At 39.5% G+C, this 15,567-nt stretch overlaps 1 protein-coding gene across 12 annotated transcripts in view; it reads right to left on the bottom strand.

Annotated features, from left to right (window-relative positions):
• Positions 1–15,567, bottom strand: part of NEDD4L (NEDD4 like E3 ubiquitin protein ligase) — a 371,283-nt gene that overhangs the window by 58,968 nt on the left and 296,748 nt on the right. For 9 of the 12 annotated variants that reach the window (XM_073343628.2, XM_073343622.2, XM_073343624.2 and 6 more), the window contains 2 exons: positions 10,204–10,278; positions 7,691–7,750 (listed from right to left, as the gene is read on the bottom strand). In XM_073343628.2, the coding sequence (XP_073199729.1) occupies positions 7,691–7,750; positions 10,204–10,278 (135 nt within the window). The remainder of the gene's footprint in view (positions 1–7,690; positions 7,751–10,203; positions 10,279–15,567) is intronic. The other 3 variants (XM_073343625.2, XM_073343626.2, XM_073343623.2) reach the window with 2 other exon arrangements.

The raw sequence follows: 15,567 nt of genomic DNA, 5'->3' as shown, positions 1-15,567 counted from the left end.
CGTGGAAACTGCAGCAGACTTTATATACACACAGAAATCATGAAACAATACCTCCTCCCACCCCACTGTCCTGCTGGTAATAGCTTATCTAAAGTGATCAACAGGTGGGCCATTTCCAGCACAAATCCAGGTTTTCTCACCCTCCACCCCCCCACACAAATTCACTCTCCTGCTGGTGCTAGCCCATCCAAAGTGACAACTCTTTACATAATCAAGTCGGGCTATTTCCTGCATAGATCAAGGTTTTCTCACATCCCCCCCACCCCCATACACACACAAACTCACTCTCCTGCTGGTAATAGCTCATCTAAACTGACCATTCTCCAGGTTTAAATCCAAGTTAAACCAGAACATCTGGGGGGGGGGGGGGGGTAGGAAAAAACAAGAGGAAACAGGCTACCTTGCATAATGACTTAGCCACTCCCAGTCTCTATTTAAGCCTAAATTAATAGTATCCAATTTGCAAATGAATTCCAATTCAGCAGTTTCTCGCTCAAAAACTTCAAATCCAGACTCCAGCGAGAAACTGCTGAATTGGAATTCATTTGCAAATTGGATACTATTAATTTAGGCTTAAATAGAGACTGGGAGTGGCTAAGTCATTATGCAAGGTAGCCTGTTTCCTCTTGTTTTTTCCTACCCCCCCCCCCCAGATGTTCTGGTTTAACTTGGATTTAAACCTGGAGAATGGTCAGTTTAGATGAGCTATTACCAGCAGGAGAGTGAGTTTGTGTGTGTATGGGGGTGGGGGGGATGTGAGAAAACCTTGATCTATGCAGGAAATAGCCCGACTTGATTATGTAAAGAGTTGTCACTTTGGATGGGCTAGCACCAGCAGGAGAGTGAATTTGTGTGGGGGGGTGGAGGGTGAGAAAACCTGGATTTGTGCTGGAAATGGCCCACCTGTTGATCACTTTAGATAAGCTATTACCAGCAGGACAGTGGGGTGGGAGGAGGTATTGTTTCATGATTTCTGTGTGTATATAAAGTCTGCTGCAGTTTCCACGGTAAACATCTGATGAAGTGAGCTGTAGCTCACGAAAGCTCATGCTCAAATAAATTGGTTAGTCTCTAAGGTGCCACAAGTACTCCTTTTCTTTTTGCGAATACAGACTAACACGGCTGTTCCTCTGAAACCTTTCCTTGTGTGGACTGCAACAATAGATGTGACATTCTCTTATAGATATAAAAGGACAAATAACTTCCTCTCACAGAAGTCAAAATAAAAATATTGATGTTAAGGCAGACGAGCAGTGCCAGCATTTTATCTAAGGTGGAAGCACAGCAAGGTGGGTAGGGAGAATGCCTGTATTTAAGCAGTTAAACTGATTTTGTTCATAACCTGCGAGTTTCACATTGAGCGTAGTAGTATTGATGTTATAACAAGTGCCAGTATCTGGATCCGGAAGAAATCGACCTGACAGCTGAACCAGAGAAAGAATCTATGCTCATGTCCAAGCTGTACATAGCCATTGTGCCTCTTTTAACACTGCTTGAGGGGAGAGAAGAAACCCTGTCTGCTGCATGCAAGAGAAAATTTAAGAGCTCTTTAAAGCCTGTTCAGATAAAAGAAGCTGAGACAAGCCTGTTTCTAAAAGGAGCCACATTAAAACACCAAAACAAAAACACAAACAGAAGAAAAGGATTGTAAAGTCTTGCCACTGTCTGACAACCTGCAGTTGATGCAAATAATTGAAGTAGGCTGAAAAACTCAGTTACCCTTTACTCTAGACTCAGAGGAGAGATTCCTCCAATGCTCATTCACACTGTGCAATGAAGCCAGACATTTAAGGCAATTACCCAGCACACAAGCCAAAGGACCACATACATTTTGCAGATGGAACATTTCTTACATCTTTGACGTTCTTTTCAGATGTTAAGCAAAAAGGGAAAGAACAGATTTTGCAAGTTTGTCATGCTCTTGCTCCATATTTAGACAGAAATCAGACTATAAAGGTCTCATGTTTGTTTAACAGCATAGGGTGTGATGTTGCAATTTCAAGTAAGCCATGGAAAAGGTATGCAACTGAAGAAAGTAGCAAGAAAACGTGAGGACTGAAGTATTGTTCGGGGAGGGGAGGGGGATTTTCTGCTGGTTCTCAGTGTGCAATCTTCCTTACTTATTGTGTAAAAAGCAGCAGTTTCTTTAACTACTGAGATTCCACTTACATTACAGCCAGTTCTTGTTCTGATGCTTTTGCCAGTAGCAAGAAATAATGGTGGAGATCAGAGGTGAGTGTTATCATGGGAAAGCTGAGGAGAGGAACATAGTGTCCTTCAGCACGTCAGGAAGCTCAGGAAGCAAAGGCCAGCACCTCTGAAATTCTGCACTGAACTACTTTTCATATACAGATACCTCAGTAACAGGAAGTATTTCTTATACCAATACCTGATCTCAGGGTATCAATCAGTAAGCAAGGATGTACCAACAGCATGTTTTCGTGGGCATATAGGCGACACGTAGGGGGGCATGCAGGGTCAAGTGTCTGCCCCAGATTTCTGCTCAGCCTGCTGGAGAGTGGGGAGGGGAGGGAGGGGGAAGGACAGGGGCTCTGTCCCTCTCCCATTGCGCCTGTCCCTGGCACGTTTGGCCCCTGTCCCTGGCAGCTGGGCCCAGGCAGAGAGCAGAAGGCGCGGGATGGAGCTGCTTCTCATGCCAGCTGAGGATGGCTGCTCCGGGTCGCTGCTCTACGCAGCACGGTGGCTGCCTGCGAGAACCTGGAGTGCCCCCCACTCCCCGCCAATCATGTTTCCATCTCACTCAGCCCCCCTATCCCTGGCAGCTGGGTTTTGGCAGGGAGTGGAAGGGGCGGGATGCCACCTTCCCAGGCGGGCTCTCTCTCAGGCAGCTGCCATGCTGCACAGAGGCAGCGACCTGGAGCAGCCACCCTCAGAAGAGGCTCCTTCCCGCCGCCTCCTCTCCCTATCTGGGCCCGGCTGCTAGGGAGAGCAGCCAAGCGAGCTGGAAACTGTGCTGCGGGGAGGCGCAGCAGGACGACAGAGCCCCCATCCTCCCCACAGGTAACTCTGGTGCGGTGGGGAGAGCACGGCAGTCCCTGGGCTGGGTGCAGGGCTGCCACTGGGAGCAGGTTCCCTGACCTCTGCCAGGGGTATGGGCATTGCTCACACCACCCCTGCTGAGGTGTCCATGAGCTCTGGGAGGACAATGGTGCTTTGAGCGTCTCTGGGCCGGGCTGGCCCCAGCCATGCCCAAAGGCACGTGCTCCATGCCCATGTGGCCCCAGCCCCCCAGGAGCCGGTGGGATTGGTTGCCCTGGCCCAGGGAGGTGGGGCTGAAAGTCCCTCCCAGTAGCAATACATGGGGTCGTCACATGTCCTCCCTCCCTGCCCCCAAGTATCAGGAAGGACACTTTGTCCGTGAGTTTTAAATCCTACTAGTTCAAATGTGGCTCAATTCTGCAAGGTACTGGACACTCCTGTGAGGTGTTGAGTAACTTTAAATTCCCACTGAGGTCAGTGGGAATTGAGGGCTGTCAGCACTTTTTCAAGATGTACGTATCAGGGGCTTGATCTTGCAAAGATATTACAGTCTGGAGAAGAGGCTGAGAGTATATGCTCTCATGTCGTTAATGATGATGGAGAGTCATCCAGGAGGTTCTCTAAATATTGAGCTCTCATAAAAAGGGAAGAAGTCTGAATGTAAGAAAGAGGTAATGTACATTAGCAACATGATGAGCAGCCCAAAAGCATTCTTTGAAGACTATCTCAACACAGATCTATAAATAAAGCCAACCAATTTTTGGAATAAATTAGCCTGAAAATTACCGACCATCTTAGCACAGGTGGAACCTGATTCTTTTTAGGCAGACACAGATCTTCTATTTTTGGAAAGTATTCCACCTGATTGAGTCTCACAAAAGACTACCATCTGCACTGAGGAAGGGGTAAGATAATTCTGAACAGGAGGCAAACCAACATGTTAATATTAACTGCTGCTTGCTGTATTTAGTTTAAAAATTCACCACCATCATAAAGTGTTACTCTTACCCTACAAAACTGGTGAATTGTTTCCACCCTGGTTAAAACTGAGGAACATTCAAGAGCTTACATGCATCACTCTTTTGGAAATTCAGAAAATGTGTATCTCCTCTGTTCTAATTCAGTCCTGGTTGTCGGTATGTGAATCTTACAAAATATATTTTGCATTTTATACCTTGATATAACATGTAATTTCCCTTATATGGTGGAAATGCTTTTTGTGTAACTGACTTTATTGAATATTACTATCTGTTACGGTATTTTAAAAATCTTCAATTTTCCATATAAAACTGAAACTGTAAACAGTATTTTAAAACTAAAATGACACACATGGTAACTGGAAAACTGTAACGAAGAGGCATTAGTAGGGTGTATCATGGAAGCAGCTTAATGCACCAGAAACCATGAGGTTTCACTGCTAGAAAAACACATGGGGTAACTGCTTAAATGATGGAAATGGAAATGTCCTATAGGAAATATCACTACTGGATTCTTATCTATAGAACACTATAGCATTTATGTTCAATTTAAAGAGGAAAAAAATCTCATTACCAGGTAGGAAAGTCATTCACAACAATAATGTGGCTGAAAGTACAGCGGACCCTCGCACCTTAGAGACTAACAAATTTATTTGAGCATAAGCTTTCGTGAGCTACAGCTCACTTCATCGGAAATGCCACAAGTACTCCTTTTCTAAAAGTTTATTTTTCTTGTTAAAATATTGTGGCATCTAAATTTCCAGTTACTTTTGATAAAACATCCACCAGAGAATTTAAAGGCTGATGCCTTACAGGTTCTGCACATGGATCATATGCTGCATGAGGCCTGAAGTAAGGCTACCTAGCGATACAGATACCTGTGTGTTCAGTAACATCACAAATCTCTCAGGCCTGATTCACCATCATAATTACACTGCAATCTAACAACCTCTTTTTTGTGTAGCCTTATAAAACAGCAATTCATGTTGTACATTCACCCTGTTACAAAAGAGATATTGTAAAGCAAGTTGAGACAGTGGAAAACAATTGACCCAGAGATTGAAAAAGTGAATGACAATGCACTGTGGGTCACAGTATCTCTATGTCACCCACAGATCACTTTTGAAATCCAAGGTGCATTAGTTTTCCTTATTTAAAGCTCCAGCAACATATTATTCAGTAGCTCCCTCATCTGCTTTACCCTCTGATCAGATTCCCTATCAATTCCAGAACTCTTCTTTGAACTATTACAGTAGCCAGTGCTAAGAGAATTCTTTCATTTAAAGGCAAATGCTTCATGTGGTTGAGCTGAAAAACAGCCTCCATGGTTCAAAGAAAAAATCAGGAGTCCAGGAAAAGTAAAGAATGGGTAGAAAGTTGACCATCTATTTAAGAAAAGGGAGGAAACAGAAGGGGAGGAGAAGAGGAATTAGTTAAACAAATCTGGCTGAGACAGCTCGAAATCCTGATTCAGTCACTTCCTAAATGGTCATGATTTGGGGTGTTCTAGCTATTGATTAGCTTGTCAGAACAAAAGTAGTTTAGGTCACATGACTCTCAGCCAACAGGTGAGGCGTTCATCTGTTCTAGGGTTTGAGGTACTGTATACAAATACATGCATTCATTGTACTGAGAGGCTATTGAAATTCTCAACAATATACATTTTTTTAAAAGTGGCTACCTCAGAGGCTTTCAAGGAAGTTTTTAAATCACTTGATTTTAATCATATACATTGTATTCAAGACAAAACCAAAAGGATGTTTTAAGTCCATTAGTGAATATTGCCAATAGCAGGTTTGATTTACAGGGAGCTATGAGGACAGTCACAAACGAAGAGAGTCACTAGAGGTGGAACCATTAAAGATCACATATAGCAACACGTCTCTTCCTTTTTGTTGTCTCCTAACGCCTTATAAACTGAATCCAGTTATTGGCAGTATTCCTTTGTAATATAAACTGAGCTTTGCAATCCAAAATAGAGACTCAGACGCAATCCATTTAAAACACATTAAATTAGAACTTTCAGTTCTCTTTACCAGTACTTTATGCATTCTCAAAGGTAAACTATATTTTCTTTACTGGTTTCCTTTCATAAGATAAATCAGAGATGGGAGACACTTATGCAAATTATCTTGTTCATCTTCTTGCCATTTGTGATAACTAGTGCTTTGTCCAGTCTACTTTTACCATAAAACATTTCAAGGGAAAATAATCAGTTTCCTCTGAGACTTTCAATAAAGCTCTTAAAAGCAATCCAATTAAAAAACATTGTGTATTTACACACACACAAATATATATCAATGCACATTCAAAGAAGCACCCACTTTACATAATCATGTATCAAAATTTGCTCATCTTCTGTAATTGACTTAAGTGAAAAACAAGGCCCCCTGCAATACAATAGACAGATCTCGTATCATTACACTGTACATTAATATTTTGTGCATTAATTTCAATGTGCTATCTAAACACTGAAGGTCTACATTGGCATGGTAAATGCATAATCAATATGAATGTAAAAATTCAACAAGAATTTCCTTGTACCAGGCCTCAATATATTTGGCTATCACATCAACATTGCATGCCTATTTTGGAATACAGTGGCGTTACTGACCAGGCATTTATAGATTAGCTCTAATCTGAATTCAGTTTTTAGTAGAGGAATATAAAATTGTATAAAACGTGTGTAATTAATGGAACTATCTGCCAACAAAAGACTGGATTTACATTAGAAATTAATACAGAACATTTTGTCTGCTTTACGTGGTTATTAATCAGCTTTTCCACAGATATCAAAGGCATTTCTGTGTTCGTGAAAGGTATTGACACTTAATTCAAGGTACAAGGTACGTTTCCTTAAAGTTCAATAAAGAACATATGCAGTGCTTTACACAACGGTGCCTTGATCCCTGAATTAGGGCCTCATGCTACTTCCACAATAAAAATAAATATATATATAACTGGTTTTCATTGGTGCACATATATATTTATAAAAGCTGAATATATTTATTATTGGACAATCCACTTGCTTTAGGTTCACATTTAATCAGATTGCAAGTGTATGGGATAGCTTCACAAACTACATTACGCAAAATGGTTTCAGAATATCAAACTTCCAATTTAAACATTGTAAAATATTTTCTTGAAACATTCAGAGTCAAATATCCAGCACTGGGCTAGTTAATGACACAAGGAAAGTAAAACTTGGTAGTATACAAAGACCATATACTACACTGAGAATTACATGGGTACATCCCTCTGCCTGCATGGTTTTCAAAGCAGGATCCAGGCCTAAGAATAAAACTGAATAAGTCTAGTGTTAAGTCAGCACAAATGGTAAGTGCTATATTTTAAAGGGTCTCCGTGTATAATCAACATTGCAATTAGTATTGCATTTAAAAATAAAGTGCTATATCTTTCCATTTTTTAGCACTAGTCAATGGTATTTTCCAAGAGTGTCACTCTGTTTAAAAATCAATTGCATTATATCTGTATCTTTACAGTATGCTAATATTACTGTGATATTATCATACTACTTGAAAAGATTATTTCAAGGTAAAAGGTGAAAAACAAACGTTAAAACTTAGCTAGGGTTTCTGAAAAGTTTAAACCAATACACTGCTGCTGTATGAAAAAATGTCCAGTGTCATAAAACATGCTAAACCCAACCCATATTTCATTTACAGAAAGTGTTTGATAAAGAGTATTATTACCGTTGGTTCTTCACCACCTGTGACAGTTGAAGAACGAGCTCTCCTAGATGGACCACTCTGCTGTTAAATGATAATTAATGTTACAGATAAGTATGTTTAGTGATGAAGGTAATAGATTATGCTCACATCTTCAGGAATCATAGCCACTCTCTCACACTTTTTAATGGAGAGCAATTAGACTGAAGTAATGTTAAATAAAAGATAGCAGCAAGAAAAATGAAGCCATCGATCACTGATAACCCAGATGAACACATCACTTATAAATTCAAAGACTGAGGCACTAGTCTAATAGTTTTGGTGCAGGATTCTCTATATACACTAGTGCTATAATGTAAGGTGTTTAAATAATTACTTTTCCAAACAAAAACAATTTTACATCTTCAGCTCTACAAGCATAAAGCGCAGACATTTAGAAACGAAGAGGCAATTTTCTGGCTAGCAGTGAGCGCACAGCCCTGTGAAAAGTCATAATAGTAATAATAATAATAATAATAAAAAAAGAAATTGGTGTTCCAAGTTTTCAGTAAGGAGCAATATGTTCCAGGACAGACAGCTTAATTAGAAATAAAGGAAGGGTTTAGTTGCTAGAGGAAAAATGACTGTTAGTTCAGTAGAGATTGATGATTGGTTAGATCAGGTATGTCCCAGTTTTAAAGTAATGCTTTTTTATACTGCTGTTTTGAGCACCTAATTTCATGTAGTAAACATTTTAAAACAATAAACTGAAGGAAGAGTCATAACAAAGCCTAACCTTATACACCAGTTAAAACAACCCACAAACCACAAAGGACAGAAGTGAATCAAAAATATTGAAAAAGCAGAAGCTGGCTGGTGCAGATTCCAGCACAAGCCAATCACTTATAATAGAGAGGAGAGACCGTTTGAGTATGCTTTTGCTGCGAGCCACAATATTTTTAATGCAGTAGGATCAATAAGTAGGTAGTACTTTATATACATTTCCCTTGAACACATACAGAAACATCTATTACTGCAAAGCCACCATTTCATAATGACATATATAGAACCATTAGATAATCTCCAGCTTTACGGTGAATTTAATCAATAAAAATAGGAAAAAAAATGTCAACTGTTTAATACAATGACAAATTTATATTAAAAATCTTAGCCAATTTCAAATACAAAAGTGGCTGAATCACACCAATTTAACAATAAAAAAGATGATAATTATTCATATTTTGTTATTTCCTGAAGATACAAGTTCTAATGATCCTTTTCATTTGTATGTCCATATTTACAGTTCTGGTAAAAAATGGGGAAAAGATTTCTGCAGAAGGTTCTATAGGAAATATTGTCAATTTTTTGTTGAAATATCATCCGTTACGAAATATTCTGGCCAGCCACAGTCAAAGGCTGATCTACTGCAACTTTATTCTAGGTTACTCTATCTGCGACACCACCACTTTGCCCAATTCTACGGAAAAAAATGTAGAGCTTGCTGGACATCAGCAGTAAAGTGCTAAATAACTATAGAGTAAAAGAGAACCCAAAGATACCTTTCCTGTTTAACAACCACCTTGGGATGTGGATTCTTTTCCTGTTTAAAGGGATTCAGTTAATTTCTTAGCTACTATATTAGGAAAACCTTGTTGACATATCATATTGGTCAGAAAATTATTGTGGCCGTTAGATTTTGGTTTTACATGGCCCTTCATAAAGGGGATTGTTAAAGCTGGTTGAAATACTAGCCAATTTCTTTTTATTTAAATTGGAAAAGTTTTCCACTAACTTGCTGCAAATTTTTTCACATTTCAAAAAGTGTTGATTTCGCCTCCACTCCCACCACCTCTATGGGTGTGCGTCTATTTCTTTTTTTACGTTTCTTCACAGGCCAGAAAATGTTATGGTAACACTTCTGTGCAAATTTTGAATGGCTTTAAATAATATTGACACACAAAAACAAAAACCCACGCACAAAACAGTCCATGAATTTTCAAGTATAACAACCCCTATTCCCCACTCTCCAAAAAAAAACAACCCCCGCCCCAACCACTGCCCACCTCTCAAATTTAATGAAAAATGTCACCAGTTTTGCCCAATTCTAATTATATAGCTCCCTGTAAGCCCAGGTATAAGTTTATTTCAAAATGTGTGTATTTGATTTTCCAAAAACCTAGCACTGGGCCAAATTCCCTCAGTGACACCCAGCTCCAGATTTCAGAGATGTAAATGAGGCCAGAACTAGCTGCATGGGCTCAAATCCTGGCCCCAATGACGTCAATGGTAAAACTTTGATCAACTTCAGTGGGGCCACAATTTCATCCACTGTCTTTAATCGTCTTGACTTAATCTTTTGTAAAACCAGTAAAACCGCGTTACTATGTTGACCTACGCAACATGATCTTAATTTGGAATCAGTTACAGATTCGTACAGTCATATTCCTACCACCTCTGTATAAATATTCTGAAGCCTCTGCAACAGGAAAAGGTTCCACTCAGAACCAAAGAATATTTAAAACAAAGTATAGAAGAAATAAAAATTAGCTTTGATTTACCAGTGATAAGTGAGATTGTTCAGCAACTGCATCTGTTACACTGCAAGATCTCAATCTTGAAGAAGGATCTCTCTGCTGAAAGAAAGGAAAAACTTCCTAAATTGTAATGCATTAAACACATATGGATTTTCATTTTATCAAATTCATTTCTATTTTTCAATATTACTCTCTGAGTCCAAAATAAACCATGCTTTCCCTGCAATCTCCATCTCCTTTATATTTCTACATAATCTTGTGTCACAATCAAAAACCATTCTCTTAAATTCTCAGCATTTCACCCTGGGCTTGTTTTGAACTAACTGGAAACAGAAAGAAGCGAGCCACACATCTCGTCCTGTTATTTAACAGTCCAGTTATGGATGTCTTACGAACAGACTTCAAGGGAGGAGGGCTGGCTACTTGGCAACTTCTCCTGGAAAATACACAGTAGATTAAACAGTCCTGTAACTGGCAGCAAGGTGGGAAGGCTGACCCCAAATGAAATGGCTGAGTGAAAGTCCCATGGTGCTTTTGACAGTCTGTTTCTATGTAGCTTCGGAGGACAGAGCTCAGGGAATATGGGATGGGACTGGGCAGTATAAAGAAAAATACGAAACCTTTGCTCGACTCTCTGCGGCTCTCAATGCAGCCCCTCACTAACCTATAGGATGGAACTCACTTCACATGAAGAGTCTATACAAGATTCCCTGCGCCAAATAAATGCTGCATTTGTCACCCACATAGGGGCAGGGAAGGGTGCTTCTCCCACACAGGAGTGATTAAGTGGATCCAATGCCCACATTACCCTGTGCACTGAGGGCTGAAAGCTCTATTCCAGAACACATGTTGGAATAGTGGCTATGGTGGATCTTTGTTGGAATCCAGTGCCCTGGTCATGGTTGGTAGGATGAATGCATTATCAAATGTACTCCCAAGAATCAATTCCTACCTTAAAAAGATAGAAATAGTAAGAACACCTGCAGGTGTAAAATGTGAATTCATTGTATACAGACTGCAACTGTGTCCACGCTGCAGTGGAAATCATGATTTGCCACCTAAATAGACATACCTGTGCTAGCTTTAATCCAGCTAGCACGCTAGAAATAGCAGAGAGTACATACCCAGGGTCCTGGGTGAGCTTGTTCAACCCATATTGAAGCCTGTGCCAATGCCTTTTTATTGCTATTTTTAGCATAGTAGCTAGATAAAAGCAAGAGTGGGCATGTCTACCCGGGCTGCAAGTCACATCTTCCACTGCTGTACAGACATAAGTCTGTGATGAAACTGCAGTTAATAGTAATATGTAACTGATATCAACTCAGTAATTTAACACAGAAGTTGACCAATTCATTAGGATTAGAACAGATATTACTCTTAGTCTTCTGTCATTCTGTATCGGTATTTATATTGTACCTATCACGACAGTATCTGTAGTCATAATAAACATTACAGGTGGTATAATAAAGAGACATTTAATAACTATTAGGCATGTGCTTTAGTTGTCTGTGTGCGCTGCTGTCCCTCTTTTTTAAAAATCAGGTTTTCCTGTGTTTATCATCAGCTCCTACTGGATTTGGTGGAAACAGACACTCTTATCTGCAGACAGGTACCTACCACTTGAGCTTTACATTGCAGTGCAAGCTTTTTCCTGCCTTAAAGAACTGGTTCCTTTATTAAGACATTTGTATCCCCTGTCAAAAAAACAGCCTAGCACCATACGGTGCTATCATAGGAGTAAAAGACTGATGGGGAACAGAGTATGAACTCACTGCAGACTAAGGTTCTTAATGGCGGTCAAAGGATAAGAGAGCATCTGTGATCTTAGAAGTCCTCCATCCCACATGATTTCTGAACCACAAACGAAAGGAAGCCTCAAGAATGCAATATGTAGCATGTCCAGCTCTTATGCTGCGGGAAAACTGTCTGTCTCTTACCTATATTTTTTGAGGATAAAATCTGAGTTGACTAGACAGAGACTCAGATGGATTACCCAGCTTTCCAGGTGAATATGAAGATTATGGACTTCTTAAAAAAACCTATTTTGACAATCATAGCAATTAAATGTCTCTTCACGTTATGCTAGACACTGCTTCCCATTACAGCAAAGGGAACTAAGGCTTTGAGAAAAATACCCAATATCATAAGACATGATTAAGGTCCTACGTAATTTGTAATATTGAGGAAATTGCAGCTCCTGCAACATTAGACTTCCGCCGCAATTTTGATTTTAATTAGCTTACTTTGGACCCTATTTTCACACACAATTTTGCATAAATATTGAGTTTGCAACACACACTCGTTTCCCTATTAGTACAGTAGAACTCCATTTATGCTAGGGCTTGGGCTGTCAGCTAGGGCTTGGGCTGTCAGCCCCGCACATTAATGATTGTAATATAGTTGCAGCAAAATGTTTGATATCGAAAAAATTAGCAGGCATAACATAATATTTGAGTGTTTATATTGTTACAGCAAATTTTTCTTAATCAAATAGGACTTCTCTGGCTTTTCCAAATAACCACGATCAATAAAAGGTCCATTATTACTTTCCCATGATTTTCCGTGTCTTGCCCACAACTCAGACAAAATTATTTGATAACCATCCCGCAACTGAAGTAGGGTCTTACTCATGATAGAACTGAGAGAATTATCAACACTAAGCGTGACACAAAGTAATACTGGTAAATGACTGAATTGCATTTCCTGGTCCCAGTCACAAAGACAGAGGTCAGGATTACAAAAAACTGCTCCATATGGAGACCTAACAGTTCTAGACACAGCTTACTTAGAGAATTACCCTTTGCATGCATGGACCTCAACACATCACTACAGTGCAGCAGTGAGAGTGAGGGTCCAAATGCTGCACATCCCCATCCCCTTTTTGTTTAAAAGGGGTCTCATTTTAGAACTAGTGTGAGCGGGGAAGGGACTAGTTTATTGATGAGCCCCAAATAATCACCCTGCTAGATCTTTAAAAATACCAGTGCTGGTCCCACTCAATTTTTCACACTGAAATGTAAGCCTGAACAGGTGGCTTTTCCTTTCTACTTCAAAGCACAGGCTACTTCCATAGAAATTGGCTTTATAAACAAACTGACTCAAAATGAACACAAATTACGGCCCTAAGCCTTCTCAGATTTGGCAGCAACTAAGGTTCCTTCTCAAAGACTGTTCTTCCCAGATCCCCTCTCTCTGTGCAGACAGCCACTCCAATCTCCTTTATACCTAGGGTAGGGTTAAAGGTTCACCTGCAACAACGGACCAGGGCTCAGCAACACCTGTCAGGCTCAACACCTGCTAACAAGGCAGGTTCTCAGGATAACACTGCCTCCATGTCCACTGCATGCATCCGATGAAGTGAGCTGTAGCTCACGAAAGCTTATGCTCAAATAAGTTGTTAGTCTCTAAGGTGCCACAAGTCCTCCTTTTCTTTTTGCAGATACAGACTAACATGGCTGCTATTCTGAAACATGTTAAAAAACACATTCACTTTATAATATCCTCATATAGTGTACTAGCTTCACATACTAGCATCTGGACTTTAGATTCAAGGCATTAGGCCTAGTGTCACTGATTTTTCTATTACTCATGAGAATTCCATAAGATGGAAAGAAAATCAATCAGCTTCAAAACAACCTCTCACTTTGAACCGTATTCTCTCCTTCTAGCATCAGCAATGCTCCTTCTTAATTGAATTGTTGCAAGTTAGAAGCCTATTAATTTAGCTGACAAGCACTGTTTGTGTGTCAGCTTCTTTCTGGATACCTTATTGCACTGCTTTTCTATATCGTCTGAATGAGATTGCAGGTTCTGTGCGTAGAAATAGATTTTGGGTATTTTTAGACTGTTTATTTGCACAATTCATATCTCAGACATTCTATGCAGAGGACAACTGGCAAACAATATATGAATAATGGGATAACTGTGAACTACAGATATACAAACTATCTGGCCTGTTTAAAGAATGATTCAGACTGACACTCCCAGGTGCTTCGGGAATACAAATAAACAACAACATAAAGTAAAAAGAACAGGAGTACTTGTGGCACCTTAGAGACTAACAAATTTAGACAGAATGGGCCATCTTAATTATCAAAGAAAAAGTTTTTTTCTCCTGCTGATAATAGCTCATCTTAATTAGCCTCTCACAGTTTGTATGGCAACTTCCACCGTGTGTGTGTGTGTGTGTGTGTGTGTGTGTGTGTTCTTACTATATGTTCCATTCTATGCATCCGATGAAGTGGGCTGTAGCCCAGGAAAGCTTATGCTCTAATAAATCTGTTAGTCTATAAGGTGCCACAAGTACTCCTGTTCTTTTTGCAGATACAGACTAACACGGCTGCTACTCTGAAACCTAACATAAAGTAAGTTAATAAGGTGAGTCTCAGAACCTTCAGTCTTTCCCCAAAAGATTCAAACTTGTTAGATCAAAAATTGTATTAAGAGTATACACAAAGTGAAAATCAGTTTTTAAAAAAGAAAATCTCATTTTGCTGCCACATACACTATGTGTGGGACAAAAATTATTATTGATGTATCTTATTTTAGACAATTTTTTCAGCCAAAGCTATTGGTTCCATGTGGCTAGTCTCCTGTCCCCAGCATCGCTATGAAATTAGTGGGTATCCACAAAGGCACCAGGCTCTACCATGTAAGTTCTGGTTGCAGGATTGGGGCTTCAGAGTCTGCTAAACTAGCCAGCAGCTGACATTCAAATCATCATAAGATATCTATTCAAATAGGCTCTGAGTAGAATTTACATCTACTTAATTTTGTAAAGTAATACTTAACGAGAACATATCTCAATTTAGGCTTCTTATCTCCTGAACTGCAATAAGATGTCCTATGAGACAACAATATACTCAGTTTCCTATGTTGGATTCAGTATTTACCATTGTTTATTTTATCAGACACGAAACATTCCCACACTTGCAATCATATTACTCGTCCTCCATGATATCATCCATTTGCCTTAATTATAAGATATTTCAAATACAGATTGTAACTTTTCATCTTACTAAGGAGGGTAAATGTATACAAATCTAACAAAACCCTGAAATTTCCTATTTTACCACAGCTAAATAGCTCCAACTGCATCTTGTTTAAGCCTTTTAATATTTGATTCAGTTCAAATAGTGAGGTCTTTGCCAAGTTCCAATTTCAGAGAATAGCCCTTGTTTTAAAATATATTACAAACATACACGGAAGCAATATCTTTTGTTTGTAAAATGACCATCACTGTAACAGTGCTATAAAGCGAAGATCATTTCCACTAGTAGGATTTCAAAAAATGTTCATCTCAGTGAAACAAATTACAAAATCCATAATAAGTCATAGAACCATAGAAAATTAGGGTTGGAAGAGACCTCATCTAGTCCAAACCCCTGC

Source organism: Lepidochelys kempii, chromosome 5 (assembly GCF_965140285.1).
Source record: "Lepidochelys kempii isolate rLepKem1 chromosome 5, rLepKem1.hap1, whole genome shotgun sequence".
In the NCBI taxonomy this organism is placed as follows: Eukaryota; Metazoa; Chordata; order Testudines; family Cheloniidae; genus Lepidochelys; species Lepidochelys kempii.
This window is presented reverse-complemented; position numbering and strand designations above follow the sequence as displayed.